Source organism: Antedon bifida, chromosome 9 (assembly GCF_963402885.1).
Source record: "Antedon bifida chromosome 9, ecAntBifi1.1, whole genome shotgun sequence".
NCBI lineage: Eukaryota > Metazoa > Echinodermata > Crinoidea > Comatulida > Antedonidae > Antedon > Antedon bifida.
The window spans coordinates 6,780,640-6,807,925 of NC_136234.1; the positions used below are offsets into that span (position 1 = coordinate 6,780,640).

The following is a 27,286-nucleotide window of genomic DNA, read 5'->3' on the forward strand; positions in this document are numbered from 1 at the left end:
GTGTAGCATAGGTGAAATTACGGGACACACATGTTCTAATTTTTTGGCATGATGACGTTATCAAACTAAACTTTAAGATGACGATTTCGAAAGATAATTAATTGAGCAAAAAAATATAAGATTTGGAAAAAAATTTGGCACGTAGAAGCGCTGTGCGCGCTCTTTGAAATGTGTATAACTTTGACGAAAAATATGAAAAAACTACTTTTTCACTTCCACTGGCCATATGTTAACGTCACAACATCCAATAGGCTTAATTTTTATATGAATTAATATCTACATTTCATCAGCTTTCATAATAAATTATAATCATCAAGGTAACCTTCAATTCTGAAGAGCTGTAAGATATTCAAATTTACTGCGAAGGTGAAATTACACGGCCTACGTTATTCAAGTTTTTACGCGTGATGACGTCAATAAAATGAAAATAGTGTCAACTTATGATAAAGATAATTAATTAAGCAAGCACATACTGAAATTTGTGCGAAATTCGAGCACACATAACCAAGATGCGCTCTGTTGAATGTGATAATCGACACAAAAAGATAACAAATCCTAATTTTTAAATTCAAGTGGCCATTTGATGACGTCAAAACATTTTGTACGTCAAATGTGTACATGAATTCATATCTACAACTCAATGGCTTCCAGAATAAGTTAAAAAAATCGGGGGTCATCTTGCATTCTGGAGAATTATTTTCATTTTAAAAAAGACCTATTTTTCACCATTTTCAGAACTTTTGTAAAATTAATGTGCGCATGTTGTCATTTTTAACGTGCTCGTATAGCGTTATTTTAAGTCGGAACTGACTCAAATTTGGTGAATGTACTAAGGATGGTGAGTAGAATGAGATTTGTAAAAAAAATTAATATTTTTTACGCTTTTTAAGTATCGCGCGCGCAAAATTTTTTTTGCGCAGTAATTTTTGGAAACACGCAAATGGCCTAATTCATGCTCTAAATTGATCAAAACTTAATTTTGAACGTTTTAAATTTTTAACGCGCGATTTCACGCGCATGACCCTACGTGTGCGTGCGTTTTTATTTGCTAATATTTTTACCCTTGACCTGAAGTTTATGTGTAGTGAATTTCATTAATATGTGATAATGAATTATGGAGATATGATTGATAATGTGATTTCGCAAAATGGCGTATAAATGTCGTCACGGATGAGTGATCACGCTGGAAAGCTTATTAGGATTAAGTTATATTATTTGAAAGATATTCTGAAATTTTGGTAATCATTGACATTAAACTTTTTGAGATAATTGTTACACAAAATAGTGTACAGAAACAATAAAAAGAAAAAAAAAAATAATAAAGATTTTATACAATAACAATAGGTGATCATTTTATTCTAAATGATCACCTAAAAATAATAATAAAGATTTTATACAATAACAATAGGTGATCATTTTATTCTAAATGATCACCTAATTAGTAATGCAGTGTCAGCTGTAAACAATATGAAAACAACGCATTTCTACTTTATTATCTAAACAGATAAAACCTAATAATTATACATATTCTCTAATGAATATAGTTATAAGTATGCAATTAATATTTTGATTGTATTTATAACTACACAAGAAATACTCCACAATTGTAAATTAATTAAAATCTATTTAGTCTATAATTCACAAACAAGAATAAAATAAATTTTCAATAGAGACAAGTTGTAACTTCACATGATTTTCAATGTGCATCAGTGTTGATGCAAATTAACATTCAGGTTGTTTTTGTGGAAAATATTATTGTTAATTTTCTGGTTGGAATGTTTTTTATATGGATCATGTACTATTAGTATCCCCATTTTACACTTTCTCTGGGAAAAAATTAGAAACAAGTGTTTCTCAACTGATTTGTGTCATATGGGGTCTATATATCCACCAAAAAAAAGTTCCAGCTCATCTGGCCTGGGGAAAGCTGCCATTTTGGATTTTCAAAATGGCCGCCATAAAATACAGGTTTTTGCTCATATCTCTTCTTCTACATCATGCATGGAAATGATTTTGGTGGCAAAGTGTATGTTTTGAGGGTCAAGGAATCTAAATAAAGCATTTTGAAGTTCACTCAATGACCGCCATCTTGTTTTTCAAAATGGCCGCCTTAAAATACAGATTTGTGCTTATCTCAGCTTCTACATCATGTATAGACATGATTTTGGTGGCAAAATGTAGGTTTTGACGGTCAAGGAATCCAAATACAGCATTAATTTGAATTTCACCTAATGGCCGCCATTTTGAAAATCAAAATGGCTGCTATAAAATTTACAGATTTTTTCTCATATCTCAGCTTCTACATCATATGAACGTAATTTTGGTAGAAAAGTATATGTTTTGAAGGTCAAGGAATTCAAATATAGTAATTTAAAGTTCACCTAATGCCCGCCATTTTGTTTTTCAAAATGGCTGCCATAAATTTACCAATTTGTCCTCGTACCTCAGCTTCTACATCGTGCATAGAAGTGATTTTGGTGGCAATGTTTATGTTTTGAGGGTCAAGAAATCTAAATACAGCTTTTTGAAGTTCACTCAATGGCCACCATTTTGATTGTCAAAATGGCCACCATAAGCTACAGGTTTTTGCTAATTTATGAGCTACTATGATTATGATTTTGCTAAGCCTATGTTTTGAAGGTTACAGAATAAAAACAAAATTCAGCTTTTGAAATACAGTTGGAAAGTGATGACGAGAATAAGTCAATAAATTGAATTTACATGCGCAGTTTGCTGTGCATGAATCGTGACAACAAATTATACAAAATACTCACAACTTCTTTTTTAAAAATATGCTTCTAAATATATAAAAACAATTGTTGAAGTTAGTTTGCAAATAAAATTCGAAAATATAACCGTTTTTCGAAGCACGCTGTTCGAAACGCGACAGGCGCGTTGAATGAATCTAGGCCTAAACATACAACGTAAAATCGTCTAAAATCCATCTTTATTTGTAATAATCACTATTTTGAAGCATGTTTACAATAAATGTATAATAAATAAAGATTATGTATCAGTTACAGTGTCTAAATCGTCATATTTCCATGTAAAAATGTGATTTTTCTACCGGAGAAAAGTCGTGACCATGTCCTCACGAGGGCCGCGCCATATTGTTTACCTTTGAATGTAATATGAACCCTGACATGTCAGATGCATTATGGGCATGAAATATTTGTTCAAACTCTGCGCAAAGGTCAGTTTATTGAAGCATAACTTTTGACAAACATTTTGATACCAAACTTGTTTTAATTTCATAAGTTTTCGACGCATTTTCGTCTAATTTTCTGCAAGCTACACATCTAAAATAGCGGACTAAGCTCCCGAGGGATGCCGGTGCGCGTGAGAATCGCGAATTCCAATTCGCTTTCGGGATGTTATTTTTAACATTCCCGGTGAACAAACAGCGGCGACGACGCTCTCGGGGCGGCTCCCGATAGGCCTAGGCCCCATATGGTCAACCTCGGATGAGTCGGTCTACTAATTTCTTTATAATTTCGAAACCGGTCATTCATAATGGTCAAGTTTGGTCTTATTTTGAAGAGAAGAAATAGGTTCTGATGAAGAGATGAGTTTTATTATGAAATATTTAATATTTTTTGTGCATTTGGTAGTCAAAGATAAATTACAAATTTTTAATAATTTTCCTAAAATATTTCTAAAATTTGCATAATCTGTACTCCGCAAAAATAAGTTGTAACACAAATTTGATAACATATTTGGAAATAAAATGTCCTTTCCATTATTTTTCTTTTTTAATTTTTTTAATGTCTGTAGACTGTGTTTAGAAAAAAAGTTAGGGTTAATTATGTGACATATGCTTTTTGGGTCCCCGGGGAGCAAAATAAACTTGGGGGTCAATGGGTTAACTATGAAATTTGGTCCTAAATGGAATAAGAAGATCTGATCACTTTCCGACTCTGTATTTTAGAATGCTGATTTTTTATTCTGTAACAATCAAAACATAGACTTAGTGATCAAAATTATGTCTTCATTATTTATATGATCTACGAAATTAGCAAAATCTGTATTTTATGGCGGCCATTTAAAAAAAAACAAAATGGTGGCCATTAAGTGAACTTCAAAAAAATGCTGTAATTGAAATCCTTGACCCTCAAAATATATACATTGCCACCAAAATCACTTCCAAACATTATGTGGAAGCCGAGATAAGAGCAAAAATCTGTATTTTTATGGTGGCCATTTTGAAAAACAAAATGGCGGCCATTGAGTGAATTACGAAAATGCTGTTTTTCGATTTCTTGACACTCACAACTACACTTTGTCACTAAAATCACGTTCATACACGATGTAGAAGTTGAGATGAGTACAAATCTGTATTTTATGGCGGCCATTTTGAAAAACAAGATGGCGGACATTCAGTAACCTTCAAAATGCTGTATTTGGATTCATTGACCCTCAAAACATATACTTTGCCACCAAAATCATATCCATACATGATGTGGAAGCTGATATATAAGCAAAAATATGTATTTTATGGCGGCCATTTTAAAAATCCAAAATGGCGGCTTTCCCCAGGCCAGATGAGCTGGAACTTTTTTTTGGTGGATATATAGAACCTATATAACTTAAATCAGTTGAGAAACACTTGTTTCTAATTTTTTCCCAGATTGGCCCTTTTTAGACTTAAAATAGGGATACTATATATGAAATAAAGTAAATGAATGAATGAATTTGAACACTGTACATGCTGAAGATATCAAATCATAACTAGAGATTCTTGCTGTTGTTTTTACGGACAGTCATTAAACCTCAATGAAATATTATTTACACTGTAACAGATCTATTTTGATTTTTCTAGATATTTTTTGTAAAATAAAATGATATTTCAAGTTTGTAACCGACTAGTTTCTGGGTCTGCCGTCCAACTATTTGTAGACAGCAGTCTCATGCAGTTAAATAAATATATCAATTACGTTAAATACCAACCATTGTAAATATCATATAGATGATACACTTATACTGAAACAACAATGTTATGCTTTAATCAACTAGTTTGCTACATCTTGAAATTATATACATACTTGGGCAATAGACACAGTAAAATGTGCCCTATTTGCCCTATCTACTTGGGCAATAGACACAGTAAAATGTGCCCTATTTGCCCTATCTACTTGGGCAATAGACACAGTAAAATGTGCCCTATTTGCCCTATCTACTTGGGCAATAGACACAGTAAAATGTGCCCTATTTGCCCTATCTACTTGGGCAATAGACACAGTAAAATGTGCCCTATTTGCCCTATCTACTTGGGCAATAGACACAGTAAAATGTGCCCTATTTGCCCTATCTACTTGGGCAATAGACACAGTAAAATGTGCCCTATTTGCCCTATTTACTTGGGCAATAGACACCATCAAATGTGCCCTATTTGCCCTATTTCAATATTTGGCCTAAAGGCCATACATTAAATGAATAACTGTTTCTTGATTCTCCAAGGAAAGAAAGACAACAAGTTTGAACATCAAGAAATAAATGTTGTATTTCAGATGTAAACAAAAAACAAATTAAAGGTGGCATATATGTTATATATGTTAACATGATACATTGATTGTGATGACTAAGAAAGAGTAATAATTACTTTATTTGTAGCCATATGATACATTGATTGTGATGACCAAGAAAGATTCATAATTACTTTATTTGTATCCATATGTTAATAATTACTTTATTCGTAGCCATACTTCTCCAAGATTTTTACTGCATCTCTTCTTCTGAAGGTGTGCAGGTCATTCTTGAATTGTGCCACGGTCAATTCTGGCCTAAGAGCTTGCAACCAATCAAAAAGTGCGGTAGATGCACTAACAACAGGCATTTTACCGCTCCATACATGGATCGTTGAATTGCAAACTCCGTAGTGACCAGCCAAGTTACGCCAATCGTGAACGCAAGGAATCGGTAGATCCAGTCTATCTATCAGGTCTTTGCGACATTGAACCTGTATACCAGCCAGTGTGTCTGGGCTGAAAACTGATGAAATAAAGAAATTCATGAATACTCTAAAAAATATAATGCTGATGGTAATGAAAGGATGAAGTGACAACACAGGTGAGCTACGGATTGCGTCTACACATTTTCATGTTTTATATTGTTGTATACATGTGTTTTGTTTGCATTTATAGAGGACCACTTAAGCTTGGTTACCAGTAGCAACATAACGTAACGCAACCTACTTAACGTAAGAAAATGCCCTTCTAATAATTGTGTTTGCTCCCGCCTGCGTGAAATCAAACCTGCGATGTTAAAACCACTTGTGATTATGCAATACAGCACTTTGCGTCGATATGTCGCTGCGTTACGTTGCGTTCTAGTGGGAACCACACTTTAATATAAGTTTATTTTTTAATGAAGAATCTGCACAGGTTATCTTCTTTACAGTAAATAAAGAAAAGTAAATAAGCTAATTTACTAACCTTTCTTTGAAAATTCTCTTGATTCTGACATATTTACTAGAATTGCAAAAATTAAGTTTAAACATACAATGACTGTGCTTATTAGGCTTAGTAGTACTTATTTGTGTTATTTTTGGGACCGTAATTGTCTTTCTGTAGTGTATCAAACAAACCCATTTTGTATAAATTATTATTGGACAATAACAATTTTTAAAATTTGAATAATAACGATGAAAAAAAGAAAATAAAAAAAGGGAAAACTTACCTTGTCTGTTTGTTCTCGGATTAAGATTAGATGGTAATGAGGTTGGGCCTGTAAAGAAAATGAGCATTGTTCAGCACTAGTACCACTATGTTCCTGGGTGGAAGCACCCATTATGAGTACAGTATTGGGTTGGTAGGTTGGTATTTATAGGCCTCAGTGACCTTATTCATCATTCACTGTTACGGGAAACACATACCCTTAAATTAAAAAACAATTTCCTATCTAAATTTAAGGGAAATACTTAAATATTCATTAAGTTAAGTGAAATACTATCTATCTATACTGTAATTGGTGAATATTCACTAAGTTCATTAATGGAGAAAGACAATATGAGTTAAGTATACCTGAATGAGAATCATCGTTTATAATTTGTTGGTTTTGATTCAGCGGCAAAGATACACATTCATTCATGGTTTCGACTTCTGAGGAGAAAAAAAAGTTAAATATATAAGGTCAAGCAATTTGTTTGAATGTAATTGAGAGCCTGAGAAGGAAGCAGAAGCTTACCTTTCATTGAAACAGATTTCATTCCATCTTCGCTGCTGTCTTTTTTCTTGCCACTAGCTGATGGCACATAATCAACTGACTCTTCCTTGAAGGCAATACCTGTAGAGAGTGCTTCAGCGCTGGGCAAAGAGCTCTGCAGGGCTTCACTCCCCGCATGTCTTGGTTCTGGCTTGGGCATCTTGTTGTCTGCTACTTCATTATTGTGGTCTCTGTTTCTGACATCTTTATTGTAAGAGATGTCCTGAGCTCTACGAATACCTTCGTTCATACTTAGAGAGTTGTTGGAACCATTAAGAACAAATTTTCCTTTTACAGCATTTGGGTTTTCTGGCTGATAATCTAAAAAAAAATTGACAAATCTTGTGAATCCCAAGAATATTGAATTCTTGAATCCATTTATAGTTTTGTATTTGTAGTTTATACCTCCTTATAAACCTTTCAGCTGAAATAGATTTGATATATAAAAACAAAACAGCAAAAATAATTTGATATTTGCTCCATAATATTTCCAAATTTGAAAAAAGCGTTGTTCAACCCTTTTCCAAATACATACCTTGTGGCGGATTGCTTTCAAGATCCGCAGGATTTTCCGACCTGATGTGCATGACGTCCACTTGCTCCATCGGCTTTCCATCCAGCTTAAAAATTTCGTGTCGAATTGTTTCAATTGCTTGTGAGTTAATTTGGTGTTCAGCTTTGCCTTGTTCTGTTTGTCTTTCACCAAAAGATTTCTCCATGGATGTCAAGTTGTTCACTACAAGTCCACTCATTGGACTCTGTTCCTCGTTGGCATGGGACGGAACACACTTTCCTATAGAAACAAATTGTTTGAATGTGTAATATTAATCTTAAGCTCTGTCTACACTATCAAACTTTATGTGACAAAAAATGTATGATGCACCCATATATGGACATGATGATGTCATCACTACCATGTTTGGGCATATCACTACCAAATTTGGGCACATCACACTTTTTTTTTTATAATCATCACCTGTATCTTCTTCACTAGCCTGACTTATATCAGGGCGCGTTCCTCCAGAATAATACTCAGACTCCTCTGGCTCTGACTTGAATCGTGGCTCTGTAAATAAGTACATGCTTACCTTAATAAGAAGGCAAAGAGTGAACTACTTGTATAGGCTGCATCTTCTCATAGATTTTATGTGCGAGTCGTATTACATAAGTTAATGATACTAATGTTAAAGATGCTTAAATAATAGTAGTAAAAAGAGATTTACACATCTTAAAAGATGACCATGTCTAAAAAAACTGGAAAAATAAAAAAAAATATGGAATTTAACAAAATCTTTGTCAGCTCTACTGTGTTTATCTTCAAGAGAAGATAAAGCCAACCTTAAGCCATTGCTTTGCAGGAAAGTTTCAGAGCTATGACACTTACATAGTTGTAAGTTTTTTAACCTTCTCAGGTTTAATAATATCCTATATCAATAGTAATTCAACATTGCCACTGGTCTTTCTGTGCATTAAGGCGTCGTAATTAAACAGTTCTCCCGACGAACTAAAAACTATGCCCAACGTTATCTCAATACGACTCATCTCATCAGGATTCAACTCAGACAGCAACAACGAGTCACAACGTTTCGTCAGGCCTCGTCGTATGATGTTGTCTGAATATGAAGCTACAGTAGGGCCAATGCTAATAGATTGCGTAACTTGTTTAGTATGCAATCCCAATAGTGACCTACTTGGATGCTTCATTCTGTGATGTTAATATAAAATAATGTTCTACCTCCACACCAAATAGAAAGAGATTTCTTTGCAATTGCCTGTAAATCATCTTCATCGTACTTCACTTTGATTTTAATAAAAGATTCATCAGAGAAGATGTTGTTACTCGTCATCTCCAGAAGAACAAAATTTGGAATTTGTGTAGCGTAGTCCCGAAAGAGAACTATAAAATAATTAAAAAGAAACAAAAATTTAACATTTATTAATTTAACATTGCATATAACAACATTTTTTAAACAAGAAGAATACAATTTTATCTGAAAAGCAATGGATGTCAGGATTACGTCACTTCTGTTCTCTATTTGTCCTAATTAAGTAATGCTGTATTGTTTATTTTCGCTAAAACTTACGTGTCTTAATCTTGTCCTTGTGTGTCTGAGATTGATCCAATGCACGAATGAGATGTTCACTTATAATCACCATGCATTTATCTTGATTGTCACCCGCAACAAACGCCTCCAAATCGTTGAAAATTAGCTCTGCTATCTTGCTTCCTGAGATTAAAAAAACATGATATCAATGTGCACTTTGAGATATCTAGCAAACTACAGGTCCCAGGTTTGTTGTGCTACAGTGCAGTCAACTCTCCCAATACCGAAAAATGGAAACTCTCCCAAAACGACACTTTTCTTGAGGTCCAAAAAGGTCCCAGATTCATTTTTACAATTAAAAATACATTCCATTTCCAGAAACACATACATTTATTTATTTTATTTATTTAATTATTTCAAGAATACTTTACGGGGTGGGCCATCCAGCTGAAGCTGATCATTAGGGAGCCTCACAAAAATACAACATGACGAGACATAAACATGTAACATTTGGTAAGACTGTTTGGTATTAGAAGAGTTGACTGTAGTAAAATCAAAGAGTTATTCAGTAATACCTGGTCTGTAGAATCGTCTGAACTCACAGCTGTTTTCTGGGTTGATTTCATCTTCCAAAGCATCACTTAAATCATGTAAGAATTGCTTATTTTCACCAGCATGGATTATGTGAACTGCAACAGAGAAAAACATCTTTATGTAATTATCATTTTTATAACAAAGTCAAACAGAAATTACATTTACTCAACATTTTCCCTCAAACTATGAGCACAGCATTTAAATATTGTAATCATAAAATTAGAATTCAAGATATCTGATTTGACGATTGGATTGGACCGGTTTTGAATTTTTAGAATTTTAAAATTTAAAAAAAAAAAAAAATTAAAAAAATATTTGAATACTGCAGTAATTCTCCAGTAACTGTAAATGAATGTAAAACCTTACCAGAGTTAATCTGTTGATCACAATCATCACAAACGCAATGAAATCCATTTTCATCGACGTAAGCTGTATTTCCAAACCAAAGCTTGTAAATCTCGTTGCAGAGTAAGTCAGCGTTCATGTCCAACAGCCACGCGTTTGGTAGAAACTCACGCACCTCTTCATCCTTCACGTTGAGTTTTAGGCAAACAATCAATGGATATCCATCTCTTTTTTTGGTTAAACTTTCTACAAATGAAAATGCAGTACTGTAATAATTATATCAACATTCAATCAAGTATATACAAGTTCATATATACACATTTAAAAGCAATTTTTCAGGTGTATTATAGTAATGGAATGTGGTGAATGGCAAACAAAATATAGAATATATGTTATTTCTTATGATCATTTACACCAAATCCGGAGCAGACAGGTTGAGTGGAAATCTGCTCAGAATAGATACAGATCTTCAACAGGTCACTTTTACCATCCAAGTTACAAATAGGCAAGCAATCTCTTACCCTCAAATTTTTGTACAGCATCCTTTGTACTTTTTCTTAGAAACTGTAGAACATTTTGTGAGATAACGCAAATTCCCCATCCTTCTAGTGCTTCAACTTGTTCAATCAGTTTGTCTATAAAAGGTAAACAATCTTTAAGCTCTGTCTACACTATCAAACTAGTGTGATGTGCCCAAATATTGTAGTGATATGCCCAAATATGGTAGTGATATGACATCATCATGTCCATATAGGCATCACATTTTTTTGTCACATAAAGTTTGTAGTCACATAAAATAGCATATACTGTAGGTTTGAATGGAGGTGGGTTTATGCCTAGAAAACTACTTTTAACATATCCAGTATGGATATATTGTGCATATTAAGATTATCATTATTATTATTATCATCCCTAAATAAATAATATCATCATCCTACTAAAGAGCATTCACGAAAGATAATTACTATTATTGTTGTCATTTATTTCTTTATTTTTAAGTTAGATCAACAAAATAGAACATCTCACTTTTAAACGATATTGTGAAATGATACTAGATGTAAGAACCAAAGACATGTACTCAACCTACCGAATGAGACTTTGTTTCGACGGTACTTTGACGCACGTTCTGGCTGGAGTTCTTTATCAATCGTTTTTGCCAATGACTTTATGTCATCAGGTGAATTTTCACAATGTAGGATTGAAACTGAAACATAAGTTTATATTTTAACATTTTCAAAAGGAGTTTAGGATGAGGTTTATGAATGAAATCAAAGTTAGCCTACTGTAATCAGTTTGTATAGAAAAACAGCTAGACTAAATATTCACTGAATGTTTCAATCCGGATATAATATACATTTGTGCAGGATTTTGACCCTTTGTGTCATTTGACATTTTTGTGCAATATATTTGAGATTATATTTCGTTGGATGCACTTAGTAGAATTCATGGTCTGTAAGAAGACTTCTATAAATAAGCTTAAGAAATCATATTTTTCATTGATCACATGATGAGAGAATGCTTTTTTTTATTGGAGGATTGTTGGACGAAAACCGTTACTATGTATTTGGGGTATATTGGCACTGTAACATTGAGTGTAGTTTACATTTTCTGGTTAGTTCGTCTTTTATTCATACGGTAAGTTTTAAAATCATTCAATTGTTTTATTCTGTTGAGATATTATTATTAGTGGGAGGCATCAGTTGTCTGAAAACATGAATTTGTTCATGAATTTAATTAAACTAGTGCATCCAATGATGATCTCGTATTAAACTGAAAGAAAAATCGCAAATAAAATTAATTGAAAGCATATTTTTTATACAAATAATGTCAGTGATTCTCTTTAAATTGTATACATACCAACTGCTAGTTTCTTGTCCAACTGCTTTTTTTCTCCTGGCATATTTACTTCTACTACGCTCTAGGTAGGCTAGGCTGGTGAGGGTTTACCGACACGAATTCCGCGCCTGCTGTTGTAGGCGATGCTACGCTGTCCAGCAGGTTAGTTAGTATTTGCACAACATACACCAGGAGTTGAACCTAGGCTGGATGCCTGTTTACAAGACGGAAGACACAACAACTTTGAAATTATAATCTATTTCAATGTTCGGAGAGTGAAAATATTGAATTAACACAATAAATACTTACTTTATTCAACAATTTTGGTTAGAAATTGCAATGACGTTGTTACGTTTCTGGTGAAAAAATGCAGACACTGGAAATTCCATTTTTCTATTTTTATTTTGGAAGAATAGCTCCCTCTCTCCCCTCTACTCCAGAAATGTATTACGTCATTATAATCTTATTCCGATTGTTGGATGGCAGAGTAGCACTACCTTGAATATCATTGAAAAGCTGCTACTAGTATTGGCTTCCATTTTCCTGAATTATAGTCGATTGATTCATTTTTAATAATAAAAACAATGACATATAATCTGTATACACATAATATAAGTTGAATATCTAAACGTGCTTGTATTACAACTTGTATATTCACTTGACAGAAGGCTGTGTACCAGGGCTACAGCTCGTGCCTTCCTCTTGTTTTCAAGAGCACAACATAAATATTATACATTTATTTGCACAATGATTTACACAAATAACAAGGAACCAATAACTGTGGGATAGTCAGCTGTACACTGAGTTTTCTTATTTAATTTCAGCATTAATCAATTTATACAAAGTAACCTTTCTTGTTATACACTAGTTTTTACACAAAATGTAATTTTCAAGCCATAATTTGTTAAAATACATAGGACATCATTGTCAAAATGATACATTCTCAACATTTTTTTATTCTATAACAAAATGTTGTATTTCCATGATGAAAACTAAACAAAGCAATGGCTATTTTTGTTTTATTTCTTTTTCTTATGGGGTGTCACATAAAACTGTCTGTATAAGGCCACTTGCTAAAAACAAAATCATGTGAAATCTTTTTTTATACCAGTTGTTTTAAACCCAAAGGGTTCATTAACTTATTCTGTAACCAAAATACAGCAAAGTGTATTAGTTACCTTGACAACAGATAACCAAATTCATGCTCGATGTGATCGCATGCTTAACGCTCGTGATAAAGCAGCTTTAGTTAGGGAATTTTTTGGGTTCAAAATCTTGCAAACAGAATACAGAAATTTGTATTAAATATATCAATTATATGAACAAAAAAATAATACATAGATACGTTTTCAATGGTAACATGATGACTATACAAGTTTATTAAGATGTTTAAAATGAAGCTTAAATTTAGTAAAGCAACTTGTGTTCCTTTACAGTGCTCTCTGAATTCAGTCTTTTGTTCTGCACCTTTTGTTCTATAGTCCAAAAAAATCTTAAATTTATATATAATATATATTTGCTAATCACTCATATCACTTGCAGCCACTTCATCGTCTTCCTCCTCTTCACTGCTGGTATCATTTTCTTCCTCTTCTTCTTCTCCTCCTCCCTCATCTCCATCACTATCCATTTCATTTTGGTGAACTTCCATATCAGATTCTTCTAATTCTTCCCAGTCTCCCTGTAAGAAATAATAATCATAACCCTTGTACATTAGATTTAAATATGACTAAAATTGAGCAAGACTAAATTTAGTGTGCAGTGTAGTATTTAGACCATTTATAATAAAATGTTACCTCTGAATCTGATCGACTCTGTAAACCATCCTCAATGACATTCTCCATTTCGTCAGAGGATTCTAAAAACAAACAAGTATTGCTTTCTTATTTTTTAAAATGTTTAAGTAATTCAACAAAACATAATTATACAGTAGAACCCCTCCTGTGGGACACCCATATTTAGGGGACACTATCCCGTGAAACTAATGAAGGGAAATATATGTTTTAACACTACGATCAACCCCTATGAATTGGATCTTGGAGGTGTCCCCTTAATAGGGTTTTTAATGCATGCTTATTACAATACAAACAAAAATATGAGGATTAATTTATTAGTACTCACCCTCATAAACCAAAATAGCAGATGATTGGGTAAAGTCACTCTCTTCTTTTTCCTCTGTTTGTTCCATGATCTAAAATGTAATAATCAGAAACCCCATAGAGTTGTTATGTTAGAGACTCAACTATGTATAGTGCCAAATGAAGTTCAGTGTAGTACAACAACCGTTGCAGCAATGGACAGGATTCAGGCTCATGGAAAACAAGAACACTAACACAGAGGTGACTGACCTCAAACCAGACTAACAGAGTCTACTTTAAAACAGAGCATTTAATACATGAAAGTAAGTACATTTTTGTATTGAAAATTATTTTTTTTGTGTCGGATAAAAAAAAAAGAAAAAGCTATTGAATCATTTTACCTGAGTCAACATAAGGTCAAGTTTACCATGCAGCTTAGACAACCTGCTGGACATGGTAGTGCGAGAGTTGATCATCTCGTACAGACTGGACAACAGATGGACAAGGTCCGGGCAAGTCATCAGGTATGATGTATGCATCTTTAGGGCAATCTTTGTCCACACTACACAATTCTGACCACTATGAAAAATAATAATTATCAATATCAAAATGGTGGAATTTTAATAATAAAGCAATATTTCACTGTAATAATACAACATTAATGTTTAAAACATCCTCTATCAACAAAGGTAAGATTTTGTCAAGGCAAAATGTATTTCTGGTCTGAATTTATTTATTAAATTTTGTTATGTATTAAAGAATCAACAGGTTCAGGGGGAGCATCATCATACAGTATACACTTTGTAAAGCTTTGTCTACACTACCAAACTTTATGTGATGTGCCCATATATGGACATGATGACATCATATCACTACCATATTTGGGCACATCAAACTTTTGTTGTCAAACTAGTTTGATAGTGTAGACAGAGCTTTAGACTCACTTTTCTGGATTTGTATTAAGTCGTACAGCCAACTCTTGCAAAAGTGGAATAACCAATGGAACCGGTAATCTTCTCACTGTATTTCGGATTAAAGTTTCTTTGTTGTATCTAAAAACACGCTGGAAAAGAAAACAAAAAGAATTGGAATCTGGTTAAGTCTAAAAAATAATAAATAAACTGTGTGAAAATTAATACAACCGTGTGTTATAGTTATATTAATACAAAGGCAAATTACTGAAAATAATGGCAATGCTGTGTGGGTATCAGTGGCTGGATCTCAATGGAGATATAAAATAAGCAAAAAGCTAAATTAAAACGATAAAGTAAAAAAGCCAGAAAAATTAGCAGAGCTTTCGGGCAACACTAGCCCTTCATCTTTTGGGCAACACTAGAGCTAAATGGTGTAACCTCAGACAATTTGTGGTAGTGGTTTTATCAGTCAAGGCTGATTCAGAGTGGTGCACGGTTTGTCATCATGGGCTAAAGGTTTAAGTAGATACTATATTGTTATAATTATATTAAGAATATTTTAACTTTCTTAATCAAGATTCAAGTCTCACAAATTTTTAAAATACAATATTCTGTCAACTATTAGGTTATGATTATTATAATATTCTGTCAACTATTGGCTTAAAGTTTCTTGGCATTATGATTACTTACTCTTAAAATGTCCTTATCGCGACTTTGTAGACCTTGCGTTAGCAGCACCGCCAGAGATTCTGTCTTTGGTTGTTGAGATGTTGATGTCTCTGGAACCGCTTGAGCAATCTCCATTGTGTTTATACGTTCTGCCAAGGACAGCTGCAAACAAAGCAAAGATAAAAAATAGATTAGAAGTTGATAAATGAAAGAAAAATACAACAAAGACCCAGTAATCACCAACTTAGGGCGTGTGGTGCAGTGTGTTGGACGTTTGATTACTGATCGTGAGATCGTGGTTCGAATCCAACATCCGCATTGCTTGTATCCTTAGACAAGAAACTTTACTTACATTTACCTCTCTCCACGCAGGTGTATAAAATGGGTACCGGTTAGATCAAGACACAACTTTGTGCTGATTACTAGCTGCATTATTATGGGAGTATGTTTCCATACGTGTTTGATCCAAAAAATGACTGGGGTAATAATGTGCAGCGCATTGAGAGCTTGCTTATATGGACTATATAACAATGAACTATTAATATTATATTACAATATTGAAACCTTAACTAACTAATAGCTACAACAAGAAGCAGTTGAGTCGTATTTATCCAAAAGGAACAAGAGTTGATTCTAGTAACTACATGCCACAGGTATTAATAAACACGTTAGTCTCTCCATTCCTTAGCTCGACAAACTATTGATTGTGTTGTTGCATTAATAATGCATGATAACACTAAATGCATGTAGTAAATACACATCATAGCATACTTAGGAATAAGCCCTTTATATGCTATATAAGAATGAACTATTATTATTATTACATATATTACCTCCGTTCTAAGTGATTTTCTTTTGGATTTCTTTAAATTGTTCGAGTTTGTATCTTGTGATGGACCAGTAGGCGCCATGTTACCAGGTGCAAGTAAGGTCACCTCCTCGGAGGTCAAAGGTTTGCGAATCTAAAAAGAAAAATATATCATAGATTACTTACAGATCAGTTACATTACAATTACAATCAGTGAACAATTATATCCTTTAAATGGTGTAACCTCAGACAATTTGTGGTAGTGGTTTTATCAGTCAAGGCTGATTCAGAGTGGTGCACGGTTTGTCATCATGGGCTGATATGAAGGATTAAGTAGATACTTAACACTTACTTTATCTGCTGCTTTATCTTGACTAATCTGAGTTATGGAAGGATCATCTCTTATTAAGCACACATCTCCGCTGCTAAAAATCTAACAACAAAATTATAAATAAGTATCATTCATAAAAGAAAATAAACAAAGACCACCAGGAAGATCGAATGATAACTGGAAAAAACAGATTAAAAGGAAAAATGTAGACTTTAGCACAATAACAAACCATCCTGCCCAAAACAGAAAAATATGGAAACAATGAATATAAACTTGTTATTCACACTTACAACATTTTCAAATACTGGTTTGATAAATGAGCCGTGAATAAGCATCATTCGCTGCTCTGGATCATTGTAAAACATGGTACACATGATTGGAATAGGTTTTGGCATTTCACTCTGCTTTCCTTCTGTAACCACCTGTATGGTACTCCTGTGTGTCAATGGCTTCTTGCTTCTTCTGAAGAAAGAAAAATAAACGTAAACGTTATAAACGTTAGACTTAAAGGCCAGGTACGGGCAAAAAATTTCTATTGATCATACATTACAATAATTATCGATCTATAGTTTCCCCTATGTTTCATAATTTTTGAGATTTTATTTGTGTTACACGAGCTTGTTGAAAATAAGCACTTTCTTATTAGTGGGGGGATAGTTCAAATTACACAGTAAAATCTGTATTCTTTTGTACACAAATTTTGTAAATAGAGGGGCATTTTAAAAAGCTATGAAAAATAAACGGTGTGGTAAAAAATTTTATCAAATGACTAAATATAGGTAATATAACTTGAATATTACATTTCTGATATTTTTATTCAACTTCACATTTTTATTTTCATGCTATAGCAAAAATTATCCACCGTATATCCACCATCTTTTTTCACCGTCTAGGGAGTCACCAGACATGTTATTACATTAGGTTAACTACCTAACTACTGAAAAAAAGTCTTCCTGGTTTTTGTGGAAGATTTTTGCCAAATTTTGTATTTGACCATATTAAGGGAAATTCATGTTTTTTCGTCTTGATTTCTGTTACAAATATTTGATTTATGTACAATTAACCAAATATTATATTTAAAATTCATGCCTGTACCTGAGCTTTAATGTATTGTGTATCATAAAAGAAGTTTGAGATTATGACTTACCCGTTTAAAATTGGGTCAAATATGTACACCTGACCTGATTTGGTTAAAACTGATAAAAAGATATTCTGAAAAACAAGAAAAGGGATGAAAATAAAATGTTTGTGAGTGCTATATTTGTTGCATTTTGTTGTTAAATCTTGTCAATATTTTTCTGTGTAACCTCAGACAATTTGTGGTAGTGGTTTTATCAGTCAAGGCTGATTCAGAGTGGTGCACGGTTTGTCATCATGGGCTAAAAGTTTAAAAAGAGTCATTTATGAAGCGGTTTACTTACAGGCTCTGTCTCCGATTTCTGTGAAATGTTTAATTGAGTTGGCTCATCAGGCAGTGTGAACTGAACTATTGATGACTTGTTCTTAGAAGCTGCCTGTATTTGCCTAACAAGAAAAAGGATGTTAAAATAGATTTAAAGGTTAGTTCCCACTAGAACGCAACATAAAGACGTAATCCGCAACACAAGCGACAGTTTGAATAGTTCATCGCTTTAGATTGGTCTATTCGCTTACATTGTGTTATAGTTTGAACCAAGCTTGAATGTTTACAGTCTTGCACACTTACAAAGAAATTTACATTTACTTATGACCTCAGACAATTTGTGGTTGTGGTTTTATCCATCAAAACTGAATCGGAGTGGTGCACGGTTTGTCATCATGGGCCAAATATGATTACATTACTTAATTATTATTCCAAACCAAATGTTGTCAATTTATATATGTACGTACCATACATTTACAATTCTATCCCCAACCGCTGTTGAAATGAAGTAACATCCATCAACTGACTCCAAAACAGACATCTCATCGTCGTCAATACTTCTGTTGCTATAGGATACCATTTGCAGACTATTAACCGATGATGCATGACCTGTAAATTTCTGAAGAGAGAAATAAAGTTTCTTCAATATCGGATGTTGGCAAAGTATGTGCAAATTGAGATCCCAACACCAATGTGATCATTTTTTTAGTTATCAGGTTTTTTTTATAATGATTTAAGCCAGGGGCAATACTAAATCCGTTCTGTAGTGGAAAACTTGAGGAAAACAGCATGTTTGATCAATATTGTTTTAAGATTTGTATGGATTTGGTTGCAGTACACATGTGGTTCCAAAATAAATAGGAACGAATGTCTTAACTTCAGGCAGTTAGTAGTATTACTAGTAGTATAACAATCAAGACATTCTCTTCTTATTTGGAACCACATGGTGTACCCCATGTGACTTTACTAGCTTGCTTGTGCTACAAAGCTCACCTTCAATACAACTTTTGATTGTACATCCCAAACTTGGATAGTTCTTCCAGCTGAGATGATGATGTTACCACAAGGACTAATACATATTGAAGTTACAGAGTTCTTATCAGCTTTCCACTTACTGAAAAGAAGATATAAATATTGGTTTTGAGAGGGAAACCAAACATTATTCATTAACAACAGAATTTCATCCTCACAACTGAAAGTAAATATAAATCTACCATTCAACCTTTGACCTAAACCTACCATTTCACTTTTCCATCCCTTACATTCCACTGGACAATGTACTGGTCATCTGAACAGCTAAACAAGGTGTCATCCTTTGGGTGCCAACACAAGTCATTTACTGTATCATCATGACCACCATCCTGAAAACAACACAGTATATGAAATACAGTTAGAAGTTACATACAAAAAATACTCACAAATATATTGATTAAAACATTCTTACTTATTTTAAGCAACTTACCAGTTTACTTAATAAATCTCCTTTTGTTACACTGTACAACAAAATACTGCCATTTGATGTTCCCATGGCAATAATTTCATTTTCCTTTTCATTGTTGTTTTTTATTGACTTTCTCCTTTTCCTTTTTGGACCACCCTGAAAAAATAGATAAAAATTAAATATTTCACAAGATTAATATTTCATGAACTATTAATGTTTTGATTAATATAACTGACACAAACTTTAATTGAAGCATTTGAAAACACGTGGTCATCCTCAGTGACATTGCTAGGCCGACTGCAAACGTTTATTACCCGAACAAACCATATTTACAAACCAAACGGCGCCCGCATCATGTCATGAACAATCTCCGCTTCTGCGTGGTGGTGGTGTGGCTTTTTAGGCTAACTGAATACGTACCTCAATTTCGGGCTTTAAAGAACTCCAAGAAATACATGTACACGTTGCCGACAAATGTGAACTTGGGGTATATATTTGTTTTGGGCTACCAGTGATTGTATCCCAAATTGTAAGCCTACCATCTGGGCTAGAAACAGCTAAATAGCTACCATTTGGTGACAGCACGCAACTTTTCGTCGCCGCCATGTTCCGTTCCCCACGTGTAGCTTAATGCGCATGCTCATGACTTATTTTTAAATCGCTGAATATTTCCATGAACAGAGTGTTCAAAACATTTTTCAGTGGGAGTAGCCATACATAAATAAATGTAAAACAAAATTATTGTGATTATCTATTTTATGGCTGCTCTGGATGGAAGTATTGACCACTCTTCCAACCTTCAATTCAAATTTAATTAGACCAAATTTACAAAACAAACGTTCTTTCTCTGAGAATTGAATACGACACTGAATAACGCCCTCTATGTTTGGTGGTAAGTGAAGGTGAAAAGGAGGATCGAGTGAGTCATCTTCCACTTTTTGTGTGTGTTGATGACATGATCTGAATTCTAATTTTTTCGTTTTTCTTCCATTTTTGGTTGATATAGGCACTAAATCGTTAGAAAATGCAAATAGAAAAGATCTGTGATGATTACTTTTCCTCGATCAGTTCTCTTGCCCAAAATATAGTAACAGAAAAGCGAGTAAAGATCGAGGAATATGGGTATGACAGATGGGAAAGGTTGAACCAGGACGAGAAGGACGAACGCCTGAACGACTGGTTTATAGATCCAAAGCTAGCCCTAAAATACCAAATTCAATTGGGTGGTGGTTCAGATGATAGACCGGATGATTTATTAAAATGGCAGGTAAAAACAGGACAGAAAATGGTACATCACACAGATCATGACGGGTCTCAGAGTAAAGGAACAGTAAGTTTTTTGTTTTGATTCAGTATATTTTATTTATTACAAAGACAGGAATACCTTCAAATATTGAATTATGTAAAACTAAACAATTTTTTTCTATATTCTCTTCCAGATGTTGACGTGGAGAGATGAATTTTCTGCCCCTTTCACGTGGGAAACGCCAGTAGGTTGTAGTAAAAAAAGGCCTATATGCAAACACAATGCAAACAGTTTTATAATAATTATGATAATAATGTTTCTACCTACAATTGTTTTCTCTTCACAGTGCCAGCAAAAAATTCCACTTCCAAATAAAGAAAACATGGAAACAACATTGCCACGGGAGAATGAATTGCTGGATTCTGGCTGGAAGGAGGAGACAACAATCGACGGTGGATTAGAAGACTCAATATTAACAGACTTTAGCAAAGACTTAACTGTAACTACCACATCAGCATCATCGGCCAATGACTGGACAAACACTAGCTCATGTTCACGAGAAAACCTCATCGATGAATCAAGAAATGTTGCTCCGAGTGCGTACCGTGCCCGAAGCGTCCAAGAAAATTTAAAATTAGATTTACAATCTTCATCATCTACACCTTCAGATAGAAAACAGAGGAGTCCAAAACGAGAAAAGAAATCGCCAAAATCTTCAAAAAAAGGCAGGAAAGGATCAACATCACCAAAGCGAGAATCCTCAAAGGTTAAAGTTCAGCCACAGAAAAAAGACTCTCCTCCATCACCATTATCAATGGATTTTCCCTCTGTCACAGACTCACTACTGCCTAAAAAAGCTTCCCCCTATCATGGTAACCAAACATGGAATGAGGAACCAAAAATGAGGGTTGTTACCCAGCAACCTACCTCATGGAATGAGAATCCAACATTTCAGGGTAACGCACGTACCAATGGTGTTACGTCTGAGATGAACACACCAGCAGCAAGAGGTCCAGCTCCGCAAAACCTTCCAGTGGCAGAACCAGCAGCCGAACTTGATATGGCAGAGTTTACATTTGACTCTTCGCCACAAGATGATAAACCTCTCAAATTTACAGATTTTGAGGTGAATTATTGATTTAGTTTTAGTACTGTAGTACAGTTGACCTTTTAAACAAGCTCACTGGATACCTTCTTCTAATCATACATATTCATATGTTTCAATGCTCCATCCAACAATATAAAGTACAATTATAAACTAATTTGTTTATTTATTCATTATTTTTCAGGATAATCCAGCCAATGTACCTGCAGAGGCAAGTGGAGATGCTTATAACTTTTTACTAGACTGGTAGAACAGCAGTTGTTATTGGCTAAAAATATTAGGCCAAGCATGGGCAAAGTCTATCTGTCAGGAAATTGAGTTATAAAAGAACATTACAGTAATCAGTAAATGTGTATGTCTGGAGAAAACAATACAATACCATCAAGATAATTTTTTGCAAATTGTTACAATTAGTAATATCAATCTTCTTCTTAATTTTTATTACAAAATGCAGATACAGAGATATTTTTATTGTCAAATCATGGAGGTATACTTTATACCTCCATGCTCAAATCATGTTTACTCAAATGTTTGTCTATGTCACCCTCTAGGTTTATTTTTGTGTTTCAAATATGTTGATGTTTTTACTTTTTATTTATACATTTAGTTTACGACATTATAATTTATTTTTAAAGCATATATATCAATCATATATTAACCATAGAGTATTTATTATTAATATTTATATCAAAATTAATTTCAGTTTAATCTGCATAAATTAAATCAACTCATTGTAAACAAGTGCCATTCATTTTAGAATTAGTAACTACGACCTGTTTACAATAAATTGTATAATACAGCACATTTAATAAAGGACTTTCTATATAGTGTACTTGGTGTACTTTACTCACTAAAATATGAATACCTTAGCACATGAAACGATACATGAAAGAGTTGCTTAACATACCTTAACAACTTATATACTGGAAGACACTCAAGGCCAATTTACACAGACGAGTGGTAACGGTAAGCGAAAAAACGTGTAGGTTGTCCTGAGCGGAAACCGCCCATTCACTCCGCGTTGTGTAATTGTGTAAAACATTTTCATTACCGTTGCGGCTCGTCTGTGTAAATTGGTCTTAAACCTATAATATTTATGTCTAAAACTGATATACTATATTGAGATATTCCAAATCCATCTAGTCATACTTTATACAATTGATTATATCAAATCAATGCACAATCTGATATGGTCAAATCAATGCATGATCTGATTGGTCAAATCAATAATGATCTGATATGATCAAATCAATGCCAAGCTATAAAGTCCATTAAGCCTGTTTTCCTCCAGGCGAAGTTTATCTGCATGCACTCGGCCAAACTGTACTTAAAGTTACATATATATTACAAATTCTTAATCTATATTTACAATATATTGTATCTTGAGGACAGATCATCTTCATTCAGACAAGATTTACATTTTCCCTGATTCAGATATAAATGCCTCAAGACAAGAATATTTAAATTGAAATACAATTTTACTCTCATATAGAGAAACAATGTTTGTATTTTAAATACTTAAAGCTGGTATTATTGGGGAAAAAATGTCATGAGGAAATTCCCAAATGATCGAAATGGTACTGGGTTTGGTCTACTAGCATTCCTGTTCCCAATCCATTCATAGAAGCACTGATTAAGAAAGTCTATCCATGGTGGCTATAGAGTGGTTCCGGGACATGACTATACTTCATGTACAGTCACTGATGTTCATAGCCTTGCTTGATTTATAACATTTAACAAGTGGGCCCCTACCGAATGTATCACAAGACATAAAAAATAAAATGGAAGACCACACTTTTCACTGCTACCATCAACAAGTTGTCCCACCCTGGTTTGTTCTTGTTGATACCTGTCCAAGCCTCTTAAGTGTTTTTTTGATAATGATACTATGTCTTTACAAGCGCCACCAGCGGGCATTTATGTACGGCATGATAAGATTGTTCAGTCAGATTAATTACAGTTATCATGTTGACCAATCGCCTTTAAAACATCATATCACATGACATAGTGAATGTTAGCGGACTTCGCTGGTGGCTGGTTGATAGGAAATCACTCAAATTCACTTTTTTTAACTGAAACTGGAAAAAAAAAGAAAGAACAGTTCCATTAAATAATGAATTTTAAATAATGAATTTTCTATGTAACAAAAAATAACAAGATCATTGTTGGCAGACATATACCATAATTTGGTATGGTTTATTGAAATGAAAGACATATTTTTATATTCAACAAAACAAGTTCTAAATCCATGATTGTAAATGTTCATCTGGTTTGTAGTTAACAATGTGTATACAATTCTTTATATCAAACAAATGAAGAAGTTGTTTGTGAAAGGAACAACAATGAAACCATCAAGAAGGTATTTACCTTCATAAGTTGTATCATTGGTATTGGAATTTTATACACAAGTTCTAAATCCTTTTGTCAAGTGCTCACCTGTTAGAAATACTTAACATATGGAAAACCAGAACAAAGGGTCAAGCAGATGAGATACAAAGCATGAATTGTATATTAGATCTCAAGGCTGTAGTGAGTTCAGGAAGGAAGGTAGAGAAAGATTATAATGTTGTGTTTTGCTAGTTCACATTCAGATATATCATCTCACTTAAAAGTTTGAACACATTTAATTTTGTGCTACACAAAGCTTGATTTGATCATTCCATCAAACAATTTTCTATGGTAAACAAAGTGTAGTTTTGTATGGTGACTGTACATTCAACAATTGAAATTGGTTTTTTAGCAATCTTTTGTTCCCATATCTTTACAGTACAGTGAACAGTTTCGAATTTCTAAATTTTTTAATTCTCAAAGGGTTCATTTTTGTTTAACATAAATTTCATTTCCTAGAGTCAACATAACACTAATACTAACTTGCTTATTTAAAAGTTAAAACATTTCTTAAGTTTTTTTCTCAAAGAACAAGAAAGTTCTCCATGACAGCAGAGAATATCTATAAAGCAATTAAGTTTGCTTTTGTTTAATCCTGTCACCTTCATGAGTTTTGTTATTTTTATTTGTATAGTAATTAGTATTATTATGTTTTTAATTGAAGAAATGAAACATTCCTCACGTTTTTTGTACCAATCAGCAATAGTGTTTGGCTTGTTTTAAGGTTCAAAGTATAAAATTACTTTAGATTACAAGGTCAAAATAGAGATCAAGGTCTTTATAATAACAAACAATAAATCTACAATGCCATTGACCTATGACCCATATCCTACAGTGTGTATAGTAATAATGTGAAACTCTGAAACAATGTAAAACTAGTTTCTTAATACTTTAGTATTGACAGATTTCTTAATCAACTATACTGTTTTGCATAAATAAAATTAAGTAAAACTGAGGTAGAAAATTTTTTTTTTACCAAAATGGGCAGAAAATTTAATAAATAACAGTAGTAATACTGTACTATTAATATTTGGAAAATTCAGTTTTTCCTCTTCAAAAAGAAAAGAAAGAATGAGTCAGTTTGATGAAAATCTTTTTGTCTGATGTTGCTTGTTACACATGTAAACACAAACCATGAAATGATATCATTGGAAAGACTTATTTGCACAATTACTGCTATTTGATTGATTTATGATAATGCCAATAAATAATGTTTAAACAACACAAAAATGATTTGAATAGGTCATTACAAGGTATATGCCCAAACAACACAAGCACTAAACTTTATGTATACTTTAAAATATTAACCTTTCACTTACAATGCAGTTTGATTATAAAATATAAAGGCATTGTAAAAATTGTTTAAACATCATTAGATGACAACATAATTTTGAATTGTCAAAGCTGACATAATATATATATTTTTTTTTATAAGCGAAATCAATATTTTTTTCAGCAAAAGTAAATTAACTTTATGGTCTATTCAAATTTTTTTTTGGACTTTATTCACTAATTTTTCATGTTTTGGGGGACAATAGAAAAGTTTAGTCATAAAGAGATAAAAATAATGTAGAATTTAAAAGGATAGAAAGCAATAAAGATATTAAAAAAACAAAAATCCACACTTCTGACAATTCAGTTGATTAAAATTTATACATATATGCATTCATTCAAAATCATTGTTTTAACCTACCATCTTTTGTTTGTGTTTCTCATGCTTCAGATTTCTGATAGGACATGACGACTTAGATTCAAGATACTTGCAGTAACTGCTTGACCTCGGTGGAGGGTCAACGGTATCCGGCGAGAAAGTAACATGACGACACCTAGACATGCATACTTTTTCTTCTAAATTCTCTCCCTCTGAAATTGTTGTGCTCCTTCGTCGGTGACCGATACGAAGGCATGGATGGACAGACTCTGGTGGGGTCATAGGCCAGACTGGTTCGTGTAAAATTGGAGCTGAGCAAGCACCAGAATTGCTTCCAGGTATTGTTATAGGGTTGGATGTTGATTCTTCTTTGACATCGACATCCATTTCTGATGGTTCATCATCTTCTATTTTGCCACATTTTCCATCATCACTCAGTCCCCCCTCATCAACAATGTCATCTTGTTGACTTTTAGATCTAAAAAAATTTGGTATTATTAAAGATATCTTTGATTTCTTTTTCTTTTTTCCTGGGCTTACGTTGCTGTTCTGATGGTTTACTTCTACTTCTGTGTCAGATAAAGACATATTGTCTGTAGACGTGATCGTACATTAAACAATCTAAAAAAAACAGAGGAAAAAAGAAAACAATTAACATTATATACCTATATAACAAAAATTGTCTACAGTTTTACAATACAAATGATTGTAAAACGAAAACAAATGTACATGCATATGTACTAAAATGGACCAGTGTTACAGGTACCTCAATATAATAGTAGATTGTTTTTATCCCTTGCTTATCAGTCAGTAGTTGTAATTGTAGTCAGTATGTATATCTCTACTACTACGGGTGGGTCGGGACAATATGCTGGTCGCACGTTTCATTCGTGTTTTGAACAACAGAACTCCCATTCTAAAAAATCTTACTATCACTTAATAATACTTACCAAATGAAACGTATTTTCGATATGAAATGCCTTGGTTGTTTTATAAAGAGTAGTCAGTCGTAAACAACACGCAATTTCAAGACAAACACCACGTAATTTCTGTTCTCTTTTTCCACAACCACAACAACACGACGTGCTTTTTGACTTGTTTACAAAATTTCCAAAAAGGTCACCGTACCCTACCGAGGGACCTTGCATAGGTAATGATATGTAAATTAGAGATGTCCCGCCCACCATACACACGTGCAACACAAAAAAAACAATAAATATATTGAGGGCGGTA

General features: G+C 33.4%; 4 protein-coding genes across 4 annotated transcripts; 1 reads left to right on the forward strand and 3 right to left on the reverse strand.

Moving 5' to 3' along the window:
• Positions 1-1,468: 1,468 nt before the first annotated feature.
• On the reverse strand, positions 1,469-12,409 carry LOC144852427 (uncharacterized). The gene is made up of 15 exons (XM_078710228.1): positions 12,330-12,409; positions 12,042-12,234; positions 11,272-11,388; positions 10,706-10,819; positions 10,206-10,430; positions 9,821-9,934; positions 9,285-9,428; positions 8,936-9,097; positions 8,177-8,266; positions 7,736-7,993; positions 7,183-7,521; positions 7,020-7,097; positions 6,676-6,723; positions 6,432-6,467; positions 1,469-5,988 (listed from the first exon to the last, which is right to left on the reverse strand). Exons 2-15 carry the CDS (start codon positions 12,082-12,084, stop codon positions 5,687-5,689), a joined length of 2,070 nt encoding a protein of 689 aa, XP_078566354.1. The 5' UTR covers positions 12,085-12,234; positions 12,330-12,409; the 3' UTR covers positions 1,469-5,686.
• Positions 12,410-13,031: 622 nt separating this feature from the next.
• Positions 13,032-20,275, reverse strand: LOC144852428 (WD repeat-containing protein 43-like). Its single transcript, XM_078710229.1, has 16 exons — positions 20,084-20,275; positions 19,685-19,819; positions 19,462-19,583; positions 19,216-19,336; positions 18,690-18,841; positions 18,242-18,344; positions 17,968-18,032; positions 17,111-17,282; positions 16,842-16,922; positions 16,515-16,643; positions 15,703-15,843; positions 15,043-15,161; positions 14,500-14,677; positions 14,142-14,211; positions 13,817-13,878; positions 13,032-13,701 (listed from the first exon to the last, which is right to left on the reverse strand). Exons 1-16 carry the CDS (start codon positions 20,267-20,269, stop codon positions 13,540-13,542), a joined length of 1,998 nt encoding a protein of 665 aa, XP_078566355.1. The 5' UTR covers positions 20,270-20,275; the 3' UTR covers positions 13,032-13,539.
• A 298-nt stretch (positions 20,276-20,573) lies between these two features.
• On the forward strand, positions 20,574-22,680 carry LOC144851776 (uncharacterized). Its single transcript, XM_078709382.1, has 4 exons — positions 20,574-20,993; positions 21,103-21,153; positions 21,256-22,035; positions 22,199-22,680. Exons 1-4 carry the CDS (start codon positions 20,688-20,690, stop codon positions 22,262-22,264), a joined length of 1,203 nt encoding a protein of 400 aa, XP_078565508.1. The 5' UTR covers positions 20,574-20,687; the 3' UTR covers positions 22,265-22,680.
• A 78-nt stretch (positions 22,681-22,758) lies between these two features.
• LOC144851777 (uncharacterized) lies at positions 22,759-27,176 on the reverse strand. Its single transcript, XM_078709384.1, has 3 exons — positions 27,004-27,176; positions 26,096-26,674; positions 22,759-24,092 (listed from the first exon to the last, which is right to left on the reverse strand). Exons 2-3 carry the CDS (start codon positions 26,639-26,641, stop codon positions 23,997-23,999), a joined length of 642 nt encoding a protein of 213 aa, XP_078565510.1. The 5' UTR covers positions 26,642-26,674; positions 27,004-27,176; the 3' UTR covers positions 22,759-23,996.
• Positions 27,177-27,286: the final 110 nt, after the last annotated feature.

Excerpts from the sequence above, each read along its gene's own strand:
- LOC144852427 (XM_078710228.1), bottom strand. The coding sequence starts at position 12,084 with ATGCCAGGAGAAAAAAAGCAGTTGGACAAGAAACTAGCAGTTG. Across the intron at positions 9,935-10,205 it reads TGATCAACAGATTAACTCTG|TTCACATAATCCATGCTGGT; the intron begins GTAAGGTTTTAC and ends TCTCTGTTGCAG. Across the intron at positions 7,994-8,176 it reads GGCTAGTGAAGAAGATACAG|GAAAGTGTGTTCCGTCCCAT; the intron begins GTGATGATTATA and ends TTGTTTCTATAG.
- LOC144852428 (XM_078710229.1), bottom strand. The coding sequence starts at position 20,269 with ATGGCGGCGACGAAAAGTTGCGTGCTGTCACCAAATGGTAGCTATTTA. Across the intron at positions 17,283-17,967 it reads TTTGACCCAATTTTAAACGG|AAGAAGCAAGAAGCCATTGA; the intron begins GTAAGTCATAAT and ends TTCTTTCTTCAG. Across the intron at positions 16,923-17,110 it reads AACCAGTATTTGAAAATGTT|ATTTTTAGCAGCGGAGATGT; the intron begins GTAAGTGTGAAT and ends TTTTGTTGTTAG.
- LOC144851776 (XM_078709382.1), top strand. The coding sequence starts at position 20,688 with ATGCAAATAGAAAAGATCTGTGATGATTACTTTTCCTCGATCAGTTCT. Across the intron at positions 20,994-21,102 it reads GGTCTCAGAGTAAAGGAACA|ATGTTGACGTGGAGAGATGA; the intron begins GTAAGTTTTTTG and ends ATTCTCTTCCAG. Across the intron at positions 21,154-21,255 it reads CTTTCACGTGGGAAACGCCA|TGCCAGCAAAAAATTCCACT; the intron begins GTAGGTTGTAGT and ends TTCTCTTCACAG.
- LOC144851777 (XM_078709384.1), bottom strand. The coding sequence starts at position 26,641 with ATGTCTTTATCTGACACAGAAGTAGAAGTAAACCATCAGAACAGCAAC. Across the intron at positions 24,093-26,095 it reads AGAAACACAAACAAAAGATG|TTTCAGTTAAAAAAAGTGAA; the intron begins GTAGGTTAAAAC and ends TTTTTTTTCCAG.